Genomic DNA, 18,284 nt, shown 5'->3' with positions numbered 1-18,284 from the left:
TATTTTGAATTGGTCACAATTCAGCATCAATAATTTGTTGATGCAGTACCCACACAAATTATACCTTGGTTTTTATTTCCAGAAGACTTTGAACTTTCAGCAGATCGCATTAGATTGTTGCAACAGTGTGTATAAGCAAAGAAAATATAAACACCATCAAGAGTATTTGTAGTTCTTGCGTTAACGTCAATCCACCTTTCCAAAAGCACAAAGAGGACGAACATGTTTTCAGAATAAAATGAACACTTCAAGTGGAAATGCATTTCCCCCTATTTAGCATGACTTGAATGAAATGCATAAAATGTGTGGAAAGAACATTTGGCCCATATTTAAAAATGGGAAACATCAAATAAGGGTACCTGTGTTTACTGAAGTAACAATAGGAGAGCTGGACATTATTACACCCCTCCTCCCAGGGGTGCTGATGAGGGGAAGGGGTCAGGTACAAAATACTTGTAATATTTTATTGCAATGCATGATGTGTTATGTATGGTGTTCACTTATTGCTCAGTTTTCCATATTTACATTTTCCTACAGGTCACAACATTCTAGAATCCATGCAAGAATCCAGTATCAGGGTGCAAAAGCTGCATTAAACAGGTAGATGAGAGCAACACCATTTTAATACTAGGGGAATTTTCTGTACTGGGGCCCAAAAATTCTCTTGGCAGCTCTGGCTCTCTGAACCTATAAACTTCCTCTGTAGTGTACGGTGTTATGCCATGGTGATCAGACAATAAAAAGAGGAGTATCAGCTTTTAAATGAGGTCCCATAGTTTCTTGGAGCATGGATGAGTATTATAAAAACCCTCCCACATACTGGGCTCCTCAGTTATTCTGCAGTGTATTCTTGTTAGTGAGCACAACAACAAATAAGGGATCATATTCTTTGAAAGAAAGGTTTGCTACTACTTAATTTATTGAGGCCAGAATATGGTGATGGTTGCAAGACCCTCCCCATCCCTGGACCTAATGATTCCTGCAGTGTTGGGATTATTCTCTGGTAATCACACAATCAGAATACCTTCTCAGGAGACTCCTTTTTCAACAGAACAGTCACCTGATTCTGTGGCAGTACCCTAAGCCCAGTGGTTCCCAAACTGTGCCTAGACTCCCTGGGGTGCCTCAGTGATCTCACAGGGGTTCCTAGGCCAGGGCCACTGGTAAGCAAGGCAGGGGATTACTTGGTTATTATTTTGGCTTAGGGGTGCCTTGAACTGAAAAAGTTTGGGATCCACTGCCCTAGCCCCTTTTTAGAGTTGGCTGGTGTGTAGTGGATGGAAAGGGGTAGTGCTTCATGACCTCATCAAACCCCTCCCCAGCAGTAAGTAGCAGTGGAGGTCTTGTTTGTTTTTTGCCCCCATTTGAACTCCTGCAGTCAGAAAAACAAGTGGCTGGTTAAGTATGAAAATTATGTTTACATGATTATTTCTTTTAAATAGCTCCATTAAGGTCTTTAAGCAGACTTTAGAGGCATTTACATGGCTTCATAAGCAGGGTCTTAAATATACACTAATAAATATGGAGGGAAGTATTGGAGGTGTACCATGCAGTTCAAGAAAAAGAAAATTATGTACCACCCCTAGAGGTGGGAGTTGGTAGAATGAGGTGCAGATAGTCTCTAGATACTCTTCTCTCGGTCACAGGACAAACCCCCCAGTCCAATACAAGGACACCAAATGAATGAAGTGACATCTGATTATGCAGTCACAATGCATCATTAAAATATTTGTGAGCAAAGAATAAGCAACAAGTCTGAATACAATTCTAGTCCCCAATATCATAAACATTTCAAACAATACATCATAAGCAAACAGTTAATGAAACCCCTTTAAAAGAAGTCTATCCACAGCAGAGCTATTTAGCCCAAATGTTCTTGTGGACATATGTCACTTTCCTCTTTAGCCCCTACAGCAGGGTTTCCCAAACCCAGTCCTCCCCAACAGTGCAGATTTTCTGGATCACATGACATAATTAGGACTACCTGTGGATCTGTTACAATGTGTCAGTCAGTAATGAATACACCTTTGCTCCAGCAAGGAGATATGGAAAACCTGCACTGTTGGGGAGCCCTGAGGACTGGGTTTGGGAAACCCTGCCCTACAGTATGAAATGATCTTGCCTCACATGAACATCTACAATAATCTGTACATAATCCCAGTCCAAGCCCATGTGATATCCTGTCCTTTTAACCCCTTAGGATGCCTGCCTTCAATTTTTTTTAGCCAATTCATTAATACCTTAAATTGGTCTGTGGTTTGCAACAGACTATTTTCATTAAAGTTGCATTCTAAAGCCTAAAAGGCCTCCCTATAAATCACTGAATAATGATCAACAGACCCACAACACACTTATGTAATTTCCAGAGCATCTTTCAGTTCATCGGCCCAATAAAAGGAGGAATTAGACTAAGAAACCCCTTACCAATGCTTACCTAGAACAGATGTTCTTTAGAGGTTTAAGGGGCAGGTTCCAACCTGCAAGCTGTGTTTGGGACACTGAAGCAAAAGTGTGCAGACCCCTTTCTACTTGAGTGCCAACCCCTGATATTACATCAGTCACCTCAGCATGTGGTTTTCAAATTCCAAATCTTACCTTCTGCATTTAGTACTTTAGTAAAGTGGCCCAGGGGATCCACCAATTGTCCTGGTGTGCCAATACAAATGAATGCTCTCTGGGGACAAAGGTAAACTATAATCGAGCAAAAGAAATAAAGCTAGCTGGTCTGCCTAGCTTCTAAAGAAACAAAACAGGAAAGATAAAAACCCAATAAGCAAGGAAAGGAGGAGTTATTATGTACCTTCCAGGGGAGGGGTTTGGCTGAATCCAAAAAGCCTTCCAAGCGTGCGTGGTGTTTAAATTGCTTTAAAGGTTTCCACTATTATGATGTGGTGTGCAGATTCCCAATTCCATAAGTAGAGCATAAATGTAGTCATTTCACCCTTTAAACTTTAAAGTATGAACCTATGAGAAATAATGCAGTGTCAAGAAGCATTCTGCAGATGTCAAACATAATGGGATATTTCACATGAAACCTTCTGCTGGTGCAATAAGCATTTCCAAAGTGGATAAAGGAGAACAGACTGAGAACAGGTGTCCAAACTCAGTCCTCAAGGGATACCAACAGTTCATGCTTTCTGGATTTCTTCATATCACGCATAGGTGAGTTAATAGAACATATTTGAAGCCAAGCCTGGTTTTATATAAAATTAGGACTGGACTTCTTCTAGCAACTACCACCATTTAAATAACTGAAACCATAAAAAACACAATCCAGATTTTGTAAAGAAGGACTTTTAATATATAGTATTTGTTCATCGGTCATGCTGTTACAAAATTCTAAAGTCTGTGAAAAGCATCTTTGGAACTACAGTGGCAGTACATTGTAAAAATCGTTCACATAAATGAAAGGCCTCAGAAAAAAAATAAAAGAGAAATAAATTTAAGCAGACGATTTTGGTCGCTTATGGAAAAGTTAAACCTATACATGGCCATGGCTACTAATGCAAAATAAGATTCCTGTGTGACCAGACTAAATTCTTTATAAAAATGATAAATGGTAACAAAATATATAAGCTTCAAACTGTTATAAAGTTATCCTCTGAATATCACTACAGGAGGCAAGATGCACCAATAGCAACAATGGCATAAGATCTCTAGCACAAGGTTAATAGAAAAAAAAAAAATGCAAAAAAATGCATCGAGTTTTACTGTGAAAAGAATGGCTAATATCAGAATATATTTAAAGGAAGCAAGTCAGATCAGGCTGATCATTAAGTTTGAAACATGATAAAATAAACCATAAGAGCAGCAATATGTTAAAAAAAGGTGGCCAGCAGAGGTCAATGTGCAAACAAGTCATCGAAGGACTCTCCTGAAACACTCCACACAGGGCCTGTCCCATTGTCAAGTGCATTTATGCAAGGTTTTCCCCGAAATTTTTTCTCAAAACATTTGAAGTTCCACATGACACAGGCAAAGTTAAATTACATTGCAACAGCTATATGCTTAGGAAGGAAGGGGGGGGGGGGGGGGGATTAACAATGTTAACCTATTTTACATATTAGTAAAATCAGACATTTAAACATTGCTTTGTGGCAGATTTACTCCAACTTCCCAATCAAGCTTGGGCTTCAGAGTAGTCCTGGGGAGAGCCTAACCGTGTCTAGTGTATATTAGCCCCATTATGTACCAACAAGGCCACTAGATGTAGTCACATGACTTTCCTATGCTTTTAGAATAACTTGATGTATACACCAATAGTGTAATGCTTACAAAATAAAGACAACATGGACGGAAGCATTCGGAAGTAGGATCCTCTATGAGGAAAACAATTGAAGTCTTGTGGTTATATGTAAACTTATATAGGATATCTTTCATGATGAGGGTAAAGGATGATCATCCAGCATGCGTCCTTGTTTAGGTGAAGGTCAGGCCGGCCTCATTGTACACTTTGAATACTTTCTCAATGGCATTCACATAGGCAGCAGTTCTGAGGTCCAAGCCCAGGTTGTACTTCATTGCTGTGCGCATGATTTGCTGCAATATAATGTAAGAATTACAAATTGCTGATTTTAGACAGTATAATGCAGATTAGAAAGTTATGGCATTTAGCAAACTAGTTCAGTGAAAGCCAGTAAAATGCTGGACATACATCTAGGAATAAAAACCATTAGGTGATTTAGCACTTTCAGGATCTGTGTTTTGCGATTGCAACAAATACATCAACTTAACCCAAGACAGCAATAATCAACTGTCATGTAGAACTTATTTAAAGAAAATCAAAGGGTTCAACATCTGCTACAGAGAGCATTTAAAAAAAAAAAAAAAAAAAAAAAAAAAATGGGATGGGGAAGTGGTGGGTCTGGGAAATAAAATGTAATGTTTGAAAGCTTACCCTTGCTGATCGTTCCATGGTGTAGGCCAAGCCGGAGTGAACAATATCTTTTTCAGAAGCACCCTGTAAAGAGAACACATTTACTGCTCACTGACATTGTGGAAAAGACACTAAACATATCAGACTAAAACTAAGTGTCAATGGAGAACTGAAACTATTGTACAATTCAATATCATAGGGTAGCATGCATAAGATGCACACATGGGTCCAATGTGCATAAACATTGCAAATATCAAACATTTGGCATTTCAGTGTAAAAGTACAATGAAAAGCATGTACTTTTTAGTCTTGCTCTTTGAGCTTCCATTCTAGGCTCTTACACTTTCGATTTACCTTTTACATGTTAAGCAACCCCAATACACTAATTTGCTTGATCCAGAGACCATTACCTTTGCATTAACCACTCCCATTCTCCCCAAATAGGAGTCACCTAGCTCCCATTGCAGTATGCTCTAATTTTCAGATTTCCCCTTCAGAAGTAATCTTCTATTGTCCACAAGTTTAACAAACATGTATTGTGCATATTTAGGCAATAAAGCATTATGCATAATCACAGATTTTTTTCACATCAGATGAGTTTGTCAAGTACAAAAGAAACTTACATTTGCCCTTTTAAAGAATACACTGTTAAAGTAATCTTTATGACTCACCAACTAAATCTACTGGATAAAGTGTTGCACTAAAGGATTTCACAAACCCTCACCCATGTGGGAGTAACAAAATATCCCCATAGAAAAACCACTCTAATTATCAAATTACCATTACACTAAACCATTATTTTATTCTGAAAGTTAAGAATGGTTGATTACAAGTCTGAAGTGAGCCTGTCTAGCAGTTTATTAAAAAAACAAACCTGCAACTTGCATGAATGTCAAAATGCAATGTTCCAATATGAAAACCAAAGCTATAAAACATGACCAGGGGTAAAGATTCCTAAAAGGATCCCTTTGTTAGTTTGGTAATGAAGAGTCACTTACAGATATTCTAGCCTGGAACTCTGCAGTTGGCACTACTGGAATAGATCCACCATGTTTTCCAAACTTTCTTTCCAAGCTTTCCTGGACAGACACTAAGATTTAAATAAAAAGTTAGTTAAAGTCACAGGAAGGGGCTCAGGGGGAGAAATAAATTCAATTTCTGAGAACTAATACATACTGAGTAAATGGTAGTTTGAGTCCCGCTCATATTTGAAGGTTAACCGGCCATAGCTCACATGGTTGAGGTTCTTCAGCCATTCAAAATAAGACACTGTTACACCGCCAGCATTCAAATACAAGTCCTACAAAACAAGTTTAATGTTAGTTCAGATAAAAGTACTCTTTAAGACAGCATTATTAAATGAAAGAAATGGCAGTTCCAGGAAGTGTTACAACTTCTTGAATAATGTTTTAAGTTACTGTAAATCTCGACTCTAGCTCTGCTCCAGGGTCATCTTTACCATGTTTCAGGTAATTATGGGGCTGTTGTGACTAATATTGTACAGCAGAAAACAATATGGAGTCCTTCATTGTTAAGAGTTCTATAGCCTCTACATACACTTACATGCAGCCAACCTTAGAAACTCCAGAAAAAATATCCCCTTTAACCAGTCAGCAATAGCAGACACTTCAGTATTTAAAGTCCTTTTGAAATAAAAATGTACCCATATCCCATAGCAGGAGAAGACTTTCTGAAATTATGTTTCCACTTCTTAAAAATGGCAAGGTCCAAAGGACCACTTTTAGTTTCCAGTAGGTGTGTTACTAGATAGACTTCCCTGCTATTAATAGTTCACATGGAGCTTGAATATTGATTTGACTACTGTAAGATTTAGTTTTCTATCATGATTGCAATAAATAAAATACCTAATCCAAGTTGTGTGAAACATCTAGACATATTGAGTGCACAAATGTAAACCAATCTTTAGTATCTTTACATACAGTAAGATTACTTACTGGAATGACCATGATATTTCTCTCCAGGAAGATTTTATCAGCTTCAGGAGTTGTAGGACCATTAGCACCTTCTGCAATAATCTGACAAAACAACAAAGATTGTCAGACTGATTATGGAACCATGCAGATGGTAATAGAATACGACATTTACTATACCTTTGCCTTTATTTTGTGTGCATTAGACTTTGTAAGTTGTTTCTCACTGGCTGCTGGTATAAGGATGTCACAGTCTGCTTCTAGGATGTTTCCATCATATGGCCGAGCCTTCGGGAATCCAACAATTGTCCCGTGTTGCTGTTAGAGATAGTGAACTAGTCAAATATTCACCCAGGTTGTCAAAGAAAGCTGTCAGCAGTGCAAGTGTTCCCAAATAAACCATTATTGCTATAACTTTGGGTTTTAGATGCTGGAGATCTTGTTCACAGGTCATCTTTTACAGGTTTGGTGGGAAAGTGCAAAGGTAAAGTGAAAATAATGTCATCCACAACTTCAAACTTTGAAAGCATTTCAGCTGCCACCTGTCAGATAGTTAGAGTCTGAAAGTCTCCTTCAGTCAGCTTACTTGGAAGCCTTGAACACAATTTACACGCTCATCGCATGGCAATGAAAAAAATGTTCTTCAGACTTTCTATAAGTTTTGGAACGGTTGCTATTTCAGCTTTCATTTACCCTTTATTAATTCAGGTCTCATCTTAAAGTAGCTTAAACTCTTGCACCATCGATCAATAGCAGCCTAGACACCTATCAAGATACTTTGCTCTTACTTTCCCTATACTTTCTCTCACTGCCCTTATATCTTATAATACTTTATCCAACCTTTAACATTCTACCCCCTGCATTATTTCATCCCTCTCCCACTTGTCCCAAAATAAATAAAATGGCAAGGTGTGAATTGAATTTTTAAGTCTGCAGTGTACTATTAACATTTGTAACTAGTATTTGTACTTGTTTTTTATAAGCTTCACTGTAATTTCATTAGTCCAAGTTTTATATTTGCACTCTTACACCACTGCAAGTTGGAACCTTTCCAATAAAAAACCCCAAAAGACATGGTTTAATTTAATTAAAGTACGAATAGTAAACTAATATTTTTGTTCATCCAAAGCATGGTGTATTACTAGTTCTCTGCTCATTCTTTGGAAATGAGCTTAAACATTTTTACTTGAGATAGTTATACTTACAAGGGCCTTAACGGTTGCATACCAAAACATTAGTTTTAGAACAGTAGCCTACCCAATGTTTTAACCTTTTAGATTCACTGTAGTAGAGTGTATCAAATATCACCTGCAATTATACATTCTAGTCTTCTGAAGGACTGATAGGATGCCTACTCACACACCTGCCTTGATGACAAATTGAAGATCTACTTCACATACAGACAAGATATTAACCAACCATGAGTTAAGCAAGTAACTACATTCACTAAACAGACACTGGGTCTATTCAGCATAAATGTATTCACTTCAATTTTTGGGGGAAATTTGTTTATCACATTACAAACCAATCCAGTAAAATAGTGATACGGATTAGACAAAGCACAAGGTTAATATACCATTTCCACCACTGGTATGATCAAAGTGTTCCAAGTAATTGTCATTGTTCTTTTATGCTATGTTACCCATGTCTAAGTTTATCTATAGTATATAAGCGTGACAGTAAGAGTATAAGAACATTTTACATCTAAACAAAAGAAACTCACCAGTTTATAGTCCTCAAGCTCTTTAGGGTCAATACCATCTGGATTCCAAATAGTCCCATCTATTTCACCAATGGCAACACACTTGGCACCAAAGCGATGAAGGTAACGCATAGAATGTAGACCCACATTACCAAATCCCTGTGAAGTATAAACATTGTATTAAAGACCCAACTTTTTTATTTTACTAGTGGCAATTGATTGCAGATTCCAAAGTAAACAAGTTACAAGAGAGTTAGGCCACACTTCATTATGGTAGTATGCCCCATGGACACTAATGTTATAATAGGAATAAATAACAGGTGCAGCTTATATTAATACTTCTTGGGGAGAAAACTTTAGTGTAGTCTGAGGCACACAGGCAAAGTCCACAGCTGTATTGGAAGGCAAATCGTGTGTGCGTGTGCGTATATATTATAAGGCAAAAGCACACGAAGGAGCATGCCCCATAGCAAGATGATGAAACGATTGGGTTTTTGCATTCATGCTTTACATATAAAAGACTAGACAAGAATACAATTTCTTTAGGATTATTGCCCAAAGGTCTTGAATATGGAAACTATCATAGGTTGTGTTTAAAATACTCTATCCAAAAACTTAACCAGTACTATATCAAACAAATTAGTCACCTGAATGGCAAATGTTTTGTCACCAAACCCAGGAGTCATTCCCAGTTGGCTCATATATGAAGCCTCGTTGATGAAATTCTCAATGCCATGGAAAACACCTCGACCTGTAGCAGACACACGCCCATGGATACCTCCTTGACTGATAGGCTTTCCAGTAACACATGCATGTGCATTGATATCCTGCAAGAAGAGTGAAATATGGTTAGCCAGTTAAACACTCACATTTCTAATCTCAGAAAGGTGTAAAGGAAAAAAACTGTAAAAATAGCCCACCCACTCAAGTGCAGTAACCCATGCACACAGTAAAACCAGAACTGTTAAAAGCATTATAGAACCTCCACCCAATGTAACAGTCAGACCCATTTGGAGAGCTCTGAAGAGAGAAGGCAGATTCATTGGCAGAACAGCACAAGAACACTGCTTTTCTGGGAGCAGTGCCAAAAATTGTATGCACCATATATGCTACTGAACACTCCCTTTTCAGAGCTTTGCCACCAACTTAGAACAATTAAAGTTGTTTAATGTCTCCTACTTTGTGCTGCTTCAAACATGCACTAAAAATGCACCTCTTCTGCATAGCCTACCAACCATCTACTTAACCCCTCACCTCCGCTACTCGCTCTCCCTTCTGGCTCCCCTTGTGCCTGATTCTGTCTACCCTCCTTTAGGATGTAAGCTCACATGAGCAGGGCCCTCTTCCCTCCTGTATCCTCACCTGTTCTTCTGCTCCGTGCTTATTGCAACAGCCTGCCTGGAGTTTCTGAATTATTGGTATTTTTGTTTATTGTTCTGTACTGTTTCACCCTGTATAGACTACTGTTTGTACAGTGTAAGACGCTGCGGAAATCTTGTGGCGCCTAACAATAACGTGCTGGCCACTTTGCCAGTAGATGTGTAGAATTGTCTCAATACCAAAGATATCTCAAACAAGTTCTACAGTGTTCATGGTTTCCCCATGTTTTTTTTTAACAAACTATGTACCATTAAGAATGTACCACCACATCCAAGGCATGCTAAAGTTAGATTTTAGTCACATGCTGAATGCAGCAGACTTTTGATCAAATGAGTGACCTGTTACACTTTGAACACTAGAAAGAGCACTGAAGGCAAAAAGGAAAAAAACACAAGTAGTATTTTCTTGTGGTCACTCAACTACATCTCATGCACTTCCCATAACTCCAGAGATCAACTCACTATTTGACAACTCCACTGCTGCACAGCAACTTCCCAAAATCCACCTAACCATGGGCTACATGGATATTTAGCCTAATCACTAACCGAGCATAATGTTCATCATCTCATGCTGCTATCCAAGAGCAAGATGTAGGTCAAATTTTCATAGACAAACTGGAGATTTAAACACCCCTCCACCACTAAATACAAAGCATATAGAAGAAACTGCATCAACAAACTCACTGTATGTCCAATTGTGTTAGCATATGTGTCTGCTATCCATGACATCTCCCTCTCCCCGGTACTCATATCAGGTGCAGGGACATCAATACCGGGTCCTATGTGGAAGAAAAGAAGTCATTTAAGTTATATTAAAATCTAATTTATAGCCAACCTAGATGTATTACCACATGGCTGAAAACCAGCAAATTTACATTTGCGTAATCCCCTTAAGGACGACACTGGCAAGGCATGAGTATCATGGCGACGTTACAAAATCAAAACATTAATGGGTGTGTTCTTTGCTGGAGCCATGTGAAAGTAACAGCCACACAGGATATATGGGTCCCCAACCATTACATAAATGTAAGTAGCCAACAATATTTCTAGTTTATAATGGGCTGATGAATACCCATTTTATATATTGCTTTGGGATCATCACCTTTCCCCAAAGGAACTATAGATCTTTATTGAGCAGATAAGCTTAAATACTGAGAATACCAAAGATGTAGGATATGTGGACTGTGGTCTGACTGCAACTGTGACCACTTTAATCAGGTGAAGACAGACAAGTATTATAATTGGACCGATATAAAAATATAAGAGTTTCAGTCAAGTTGGGTAGATAAGATCAGGCTTAGAAGTTTAAAGATTATGGTCATTTAAGCACTAGAAGCTTCATTAATATTGAGGTAGAAAGTGCTCACATTAATATTGACAGATGACAGAGCATTACTGGAGGGGGGGGGGGGGGGGATTAAACTTTGCATGGGACGTAGCTTTGGGTATTAAAGTTTAAAATCATTAGTTCACTATCTACACTATCATTTTTAATAATTAAAATTATTGTTTTATCATCTACATTCAACATACCGGAGCACTTTTAATATACAACTGCAGCACCGACTTACCAATAAAGCCTTTCTTTGCAAGCTCGATAGTAAACCTTCTGGTTATCTTTTCAAGTTCTGCATCCTGTTTTACATAGAAAAAAAAAGCCAGGATCATTACACTACAGGGAACAAAACTACACAACAGATAAATGAGACTTCATCTATTTATATAGCGCCACTAATTCTGCAGCACTGTACAGACACTCACATCAGTCTCTGCCCCGTTGGAGTTTAGTTTAAATTCCCTAACATACACACAGACAGAGAGCCTAGGTTCAATCTGATAGCAGCCAATTTACCTACTAGTATGTTTTTGGAGTGTGGAAGGTAACTGGAGCACCCAGAGGAAACCCATGCAAACACAGGGAGAACATACAAACTCCTTAGGAATAAGGCCATGGTTGGTAATCAAACTCAAGACCCCAGTGCTGTGAGGCAGAAGTGCTAACCACTAACCATTTTAAATTCAGTTTTGGGTAGAATATCACTAAACATGGTCCAAAAGGATTAATTACCAGGTGGGTCTAGTGTTTGTGAGATTCAATATGTACAATGCTTTGTGCATGCGCAGCTCGCTGGAGAGCATACTGCCTGTTTGGAAAGTTAACAGAAGATAGGAGTCTTTAGCGCTGAGCTTAACCTAGAGTTAAGAAACGATTAGCTACTCCCACCCTGCAGAGGTTATTAGAATAATGTATAAAAATAAAGACTTAGCATTGTATTGACACAGGATTTACAACAGTGTTTAAAATGACTTACTCTGAACAGAAACAAAGCTTTGTTGACAATTCATTTTCCACTATATCCAAAGTCTTCCTTTTGATGAAGGAAACTGTTGGGCACTAGTTGCCATTTGCAATAAGAAAAACAGAACACTATAGACATGTCCACAGGAAACATCTATGAAAGTATTGTAGCGAGCACTGAGCAAGGGCACCGTATAAGGGGACTCACTGAATCACCTGTATGCCAGTCCCCAGGTTAGTAATCTTTTGGGACCAGATTTTACTTTAGATAATAGCACCCAAAATGATCTTTTAGTGATTAGCCACTGTGGGTTTATTCATTTAAAGACCAAGAACAATTTACTTTAAATGAGTTTTAAGCAGTTTTGAAACACAAGAGTGCAAGCATGTGGCATCAAGTTTGCTTAGATTTTAATTTCATTTTTAAAAGCTTTTACAAGTCTACTTGGGTCCTATTGTAAAAATATGCACAAATAGTGGGGGAGAAGGGATACAAAGACTTACAGAGTAATTCTTAGTGTTGATTTTCACACCAGCTTTAGCTCCACCAAAGGGCACATCTGAAAAAGTTTAATTGAAATGTTGCATATAAACAATCTTATAAGTATCTGTCCAGAAAACTGGAAGGAAATGCCCACATGCTACCTATATTTCCATAACAGCAAGAGAAGCAGTTTCGAATATAGCCAAAATACAGATTGGACATGACAAGGCTAAGAACATCAGTAACGCAAGTCATGCTGAATAGCAATTAGTACAAAGACACTTTACTAAACTAACTACTTCATCCATCTCATTTCTCTTCCTGTTCACTGACAGAATGAAGGAAGCTGGTTCAACTTTCGTTCCAGAACTTTAAAAGCGTACCATTAACAGCTTCCCCTTCCTAGAAACCAGTGAAGACTGCACACCAGAATTTTTGGCAACGGCATGCAATGGAAGTACACCAGAGATGCAAGCACAGCAGAATACTCCATGTTGAATCAGATCACTTAACTACTGGCAATGAGGTGGGCTAAAAGAAAAAAAAAAAATGAACCTTCTGTTTTAAATGTGTTCTAACTTTTTAGCAAGCATTTACTAGAGAAAGTTCACTTCCCATGTAAATTATACATGATTGATGTTAAAGCCTCTGCTCTTAGATTTGTGCAGTGTTCTGCTTGATTGCAGTTACGTGCAAGTGTGTTACGAGTACATGCTTGTCATATAAAGGAATCCTTTTTATAACCAGCATTCTCCATCATCCACTTCCAGAACGTAAGAAAAAGTAGATGGCACAAGCAGATCTTGTGAAGAAAATGAGGGCAGTCCTTGCTATGCAGACATCCATGCAGCCTGCTAATGCAGAATAGCTTAAATTTCAACAGTTGCTGTACGAGTGCTACAGAGGAGACAAGAAGCTGGCATCTTGTACACCTGGCTTACAAAAAGGTATGTACTCCATTTAGGAATGCACTTCACCATTTCAAAAATGTATTGTTACCCAGCATCAGAATTCAAAGCTTCCTGACTTTTCACCCCTCCTCACATAAAGGAATGTTTGTTAGTTGAAATTTGCAGGTTTTTTTGGATTGCACCTATTGCCAAAAAGTAGCTTCAGGAACAGTTATGCAAAAATATATTTTTGAATTGTGGCTAACTGTCCTCCACAAACTATATTTGTTACAATATACTAGAAAAAGAAAGCCTTATCAGTTTCAAAAAGTGTATAAAACTTTCAAAATTTGACTGCAAAAAAAAAAAAAAAACAAATATCTGCGTATACCCTCCAGACATTAATGGGTAATCAAATGGAATGAAAAAAACCTTACCTACTACTGCACATTTGTAGGTCATTAAAGATGCTAAAGCTTTTACTTCATCAACACTGACATCTGTGCTGTAACGAATACCTGAAAAAAGAAAATGAACAAATTAGAGGACAAGTTTATGGATCTAAACTTTGCACCAATAGCCTACTGATGTTTAGCCCTCTGCTCACAAGGCTCTGTCTTGATTAAAAAAAAAAAAAAAAAAAAAAAACACCCCTAGCTGCTATATGTAATAAAAATAAGCTACATCTTGACTTCAAATACACCAAGCCTCTCAACACTGCAGATGTGCTGGTTTTTGGTTGCAAATCCATATACATTCTTAAAGAAATGGAAAAAGAAAAAAAGAAAAAACTGAATTGTATGACTCACTACTTTGCTAGTTTCAATAGTAAAATATTCCATTGGCTATAAACCAAAAGCTTTCTGAACTCAGAAATAAAAGTTAAGCCAAAGTGAACATAAATGGAAAAAAAAAAAAAAAACGCAATTTTTTAGTTTTCACATATGAGCTAGGAAGGTAAAATACATTACTCAATGTTAATATGACAATCAATTGCACCTCTGTAATGGAAGGTTTAAGCGGTTTGTTAACACAACTACAACTCTTCACTCATCTTTACGACAGCGTCTAGATGGCGTCTGAGTAAGGCCAAAAAGCATAGACTTGGTCATCATGTTAGGGGCAGGGAAGGTTCAAACGATAGCTTTGCAGAGTTGTAGTAACAAGTACTGTCTGGATTCATACACAGAGGAAGTTATGTCCTAGCAACTCAAACTGCACACAGATTTTTGACCTGTGTGAAATACAATCAGGACACTGCCCTAAAAGGGGTGTAGAGAGCTTAAGCCATCTAATGAGGCTGGAGAGAATAGCTTTACTGCAACAGAATTGCAGTAAAATATCAGGATAAGACTGATAATTTTTGAAAATGTAAGTTTCAGGATTTAAATATACAAGACAAGGAAAGATTCAGTTATACCCATCAATGGTTTCTGTAAATCTTGTGCAACATTTGTTAGCCAGATGTTTACACCATATCCTTATCTTATACCTTCAGAAATGTTGCTTCTTTTGAAACTCTGCCTTGCAGCAACAACATTTTGTAAGAAAACACCTGGCTTGCAGAAAACATACAAAAATATATGTGCAACCTTTAGGTATGCACTTCATGTTAAACAGTGTGAGGTTAGCATAAACCAGGGCCAAACATTAGGAGCAGTAACGAAAATGAACCATGCACAAAAAAGTATGGTGAGCAATTCAACTTGAGTCGCAGCTAGGCAAAATAAATTTATTGTCCTGCATGCAACATAGCACCTCATGCATAAAGTTGAAGTTGCTATTAAAGGTTAAAAGTGCTGGAGCCAGTGTCTAATTGACTGCTGTACTATCTGGTTGGAGTTTCTACTTCCACCTCCTGTTTCCATGGGTTTCTTCCAGGTGCTAGAGTCTGAAAACATGCGGTAGGTTAATGCTAGTGTATGAGTGATAGACTTTAGACACAGGGGCAGAGTCAACAGCGATTGATATAGCGCCACTAATTCCACAGTGCTGTACAGAAAACTCACATCGGTCCCTGCCCCATTGGAGCTTAGTCTTAATTCCATAACAGAGAGGAAGGTAAATTTATTAGCAGCCAATTAACCTACTAGTATGTTTTTGGAGTGTGGGAGGAAACCCACACAGACACAGGGAGACCATACAAACTTTACACAGATAAGAACCTGGTCAGGAATCAAAGCAGGTGACCAGTATATTATGCATCCTTGGGTTCCTGTCTAGTACATGAGCACAAAACATTTTGCTATACATGCTTCTCTATTGCTTTTACTTATTTTAAAGGTTTTTCATACACATTGTATTTTTAAACATTTATTAAAAAAAAATAAAAAAAAAAAATGGAGAAACTGCAAACTAATGAGCGCATTTTATTCCAGGTGAAACTGGTCACATTGGAAGGTCAGGTGCTATACCAGCCTGTTCATATTAGTACACTGGTATTCCAACCTTATCTCAATCCCAGCATACCACACATCATTCATTTACAGATTTCCTCTATTAGGGAGCTTTACTCAAACACATTAAAAACTAGAACAGATGTGGCAACAATAAAGAATTTGGGAAGCACAAAAAAAAAAAAAAAAAAAACCAAGGAAACCACAACTATTCTTGCAAACCCAAAAGGGGCCAATAAACCTTCAATTACCCTTCACATTACACTATTGTGTGGAGACAGTGGTATACTTAGCAACCATTTGCCATATACATTAAATAACAGTCACAGCAACTCAACCTACATATTATGACCCCAGCAGCTGAGCACTGCTGGATAGGCTAAACAGCATACTATCAAACACCATTAAGTAATAGGAATTCCAGGTTGAAAGCACACATGAAGGAAGATCATTTAGGGTACGCTACATCGGATTGGGACCAAAGGAACAAAAGGGTAGTAAGGTTAGAAAAGCACACAACAAAGAATGTATTCTACTACACAGCCACTATGGAGTAACCATACTATCTGGATGATCCTTGTCTTACAAAATTCTAGTGCCAGGGTGTAGGCGATCTGACGTATAACGTTAGGCTTTAGAGCGGACCATCTACGTGCACAGCTTTAGGTCATTGGCGTGTGGGTCAGCTCCAGAACATCTGGGGGGGTGTTGTGATTACTGGACTTATGAGACACCAGCAGCCACCGAGCACGAATAGCAGAATACATTCCGGTACCGAGGTTACACTCACCTCCCTTGCAGGGTGTGCGGTGCTGGCTGTGCTGGGCCCGGTAGCCCTCTATCACCTCCCAGTCACCGTTATCCCGCTTGATGGGGAAGCTGACACTCAGGACGTGGTTACAGGGCTTGATGATACGCAAGATGCCCTTCACCCGCTTCCGTTTCTGCTCCTCCGTCTCACGGGTGCGCAAGTCCTCCACCAGCTTGTCCTCCACGATACCGGCGCCCCGGTCGAAGAAACCCTCCACCATCTTAAAGAAGTTCGGGTCGTCCTCCTGGTCCACAGCCTGGCTGTAGCGGCGGAGGAGCGGGGTAGCAGCGGCCGGCAGGGCCGTATCGACTGTGCAGGAGGCCAGAGCCCCGCCGCTCCGGGACACGAGTTCTCCCAGATAGCGATACATGGCTACGGGCTGGCGGAGTCTGACTGAAGCCGGGACACTGATACAGGAGAGGAGCCGGGTGGTAGAGGAGAGACGTCAGAGCAGCCGCCTATATAGGGTATGCCCCGAGCGCGAGGCCGGAGGGGGCGGTGACAAGCACGAGCATGTGGATTTCCACACCCTCCGTACTGCGCAGACTCCTCACACAGACTGTCTCTAAAGGTCATATAAACACTTGTCCAAGAGACTCAGGACTTGTGCATTATTATTTTTAATATGCAACAGTAGTGTGTAGTGCAAGTAGTATGGCTCACCTGTGTGACCTGTTGTTTGCTTGCTTTTTATAAGTTACTCTTTCCTCAATTTTTGGTGCCAAATACAGTAAAACAATTGTCCAAGTTCTTAATAGTTTTAGTTTTGGTACATCAGTAGTGCTATTCCTGATAATTGATATTTGGATAAAGGGATTTTCAGTTGGAGAACTGGAGATGGCCTAGAAAAACCAGGACACATTGGCGCTCACTGGTGTATTGTGAAGGTTCAGTAGTGTCTGCTGTTTTTTGTTAAATTGTACATAAAGAACACATTGATTTTGCATTTAATATATGCAATTTTATTAATGCCACATGTTGGAATGATTTATGTGTTTGTGAAGGAAATCCTCAATGTTAGGTTCCATAGTACCCAGAATTGTGTGTGACTGAACATTGTGGTGGTGTTTGGCCGCATATCACAATGACTTGAATAAGCCTCTATATAATGTGTCCTCTGTGTCAATTAGAGATAAAACCCATTGCCAATTTTAAAATTTGTTTTATATGCTTGTAAAATGCATATAAATGGTTAAGACACTAGAGGGCAGATTCAATTAGCTACGTTCTAAAGAATAACGTAGCTGCGCATTATTACCGTTAGCATGGTAATTTCTCCGCTGATTTTTGCTCACAGCAGAGATTTTCTGTCAAATCCTGCAGCCATGTTGTTTTAAAGAATAGTGCTGCTAATTGAATCTGAAAAATGAGCTGAGATTTCTGTTAAAATCATTGCCATAAAGTGTCTCCAGAATGACCGCAAGATACTTTCTAATTAAATTCCCCCTAAGGGGCATATTCAAGTAGGATTCGCAGCCGCTATTATGCGTGGCTGCATGGGTTCCGGTACTGCAAC

The 18,284-nt window shown here is 38.8% G+C and overlaps 1 protein-coding gene across 1 annotated transcript; it reads right to left on the bottom strand.

Moving 5' to 3' along the window:
* Nucleotides 1–3,278: 3,278 nt before the first annotated feature.
* GLUD1 (glutamate dehydrogenase 1) lies at nucleotides 3,279–17,267 on the bottom strand. The gene is made up of 13 exons (XM_075217004.1): nucleotides 16,748–17,267; nucleotides 13,999–14,079; nucleotides 12,692–12,747; nucleotides 11,460–11,523; nucleotides 10,573–10,667; nucleotides 9,157–9,336; nucleotides 8,531–8,668; nucleotides 6,988–7,125; nucleotides 6,832–6,912; nucleotides 6,053–6,176; nucleotides 5,875–5,966; nucleotides 4,898–4,960; nucleotides 3,279–4,539 (listed from the first exon to the last, which is right to left on the bottom strand). The coding sequence occupies exons 1-13, from the start codon at nucleotides 17,136–17,138 to the stop codon at nucleotides 4,420–4,422; spliced, it is 1,623 nt and encodes a 540-aa protein (XP_075073105.1). The 5' UTR covers nucleotides 17,139–17,267; the 3' UTR covers nucleotides 3,279–4,419.
* Between the last annotated feature and the right edge of the window lie 1,017 nt (nucleotides 17,268–18,284).

Source organism: Mixophyes fleayi, chromosome 6 (genome assembly GCF_038048845.1).
Source record: "Mixophyes fleayi isolate aMixFle1 chromosome 6, aMixFle1.hap1, whole genome shotgun sequence".
NCBI classification, from domain to species: domain Eukaryota; kingdom Metazoa; phylum Chordata; class Amphibia; order Anura; family Limnodynastidae; genus Mixophyes; species Mixophyes fleayi.
Note: the sequence above shows the minus strand (reverse complement) of the source record. Positions and strands in the feature narration are given on the sequence as shown.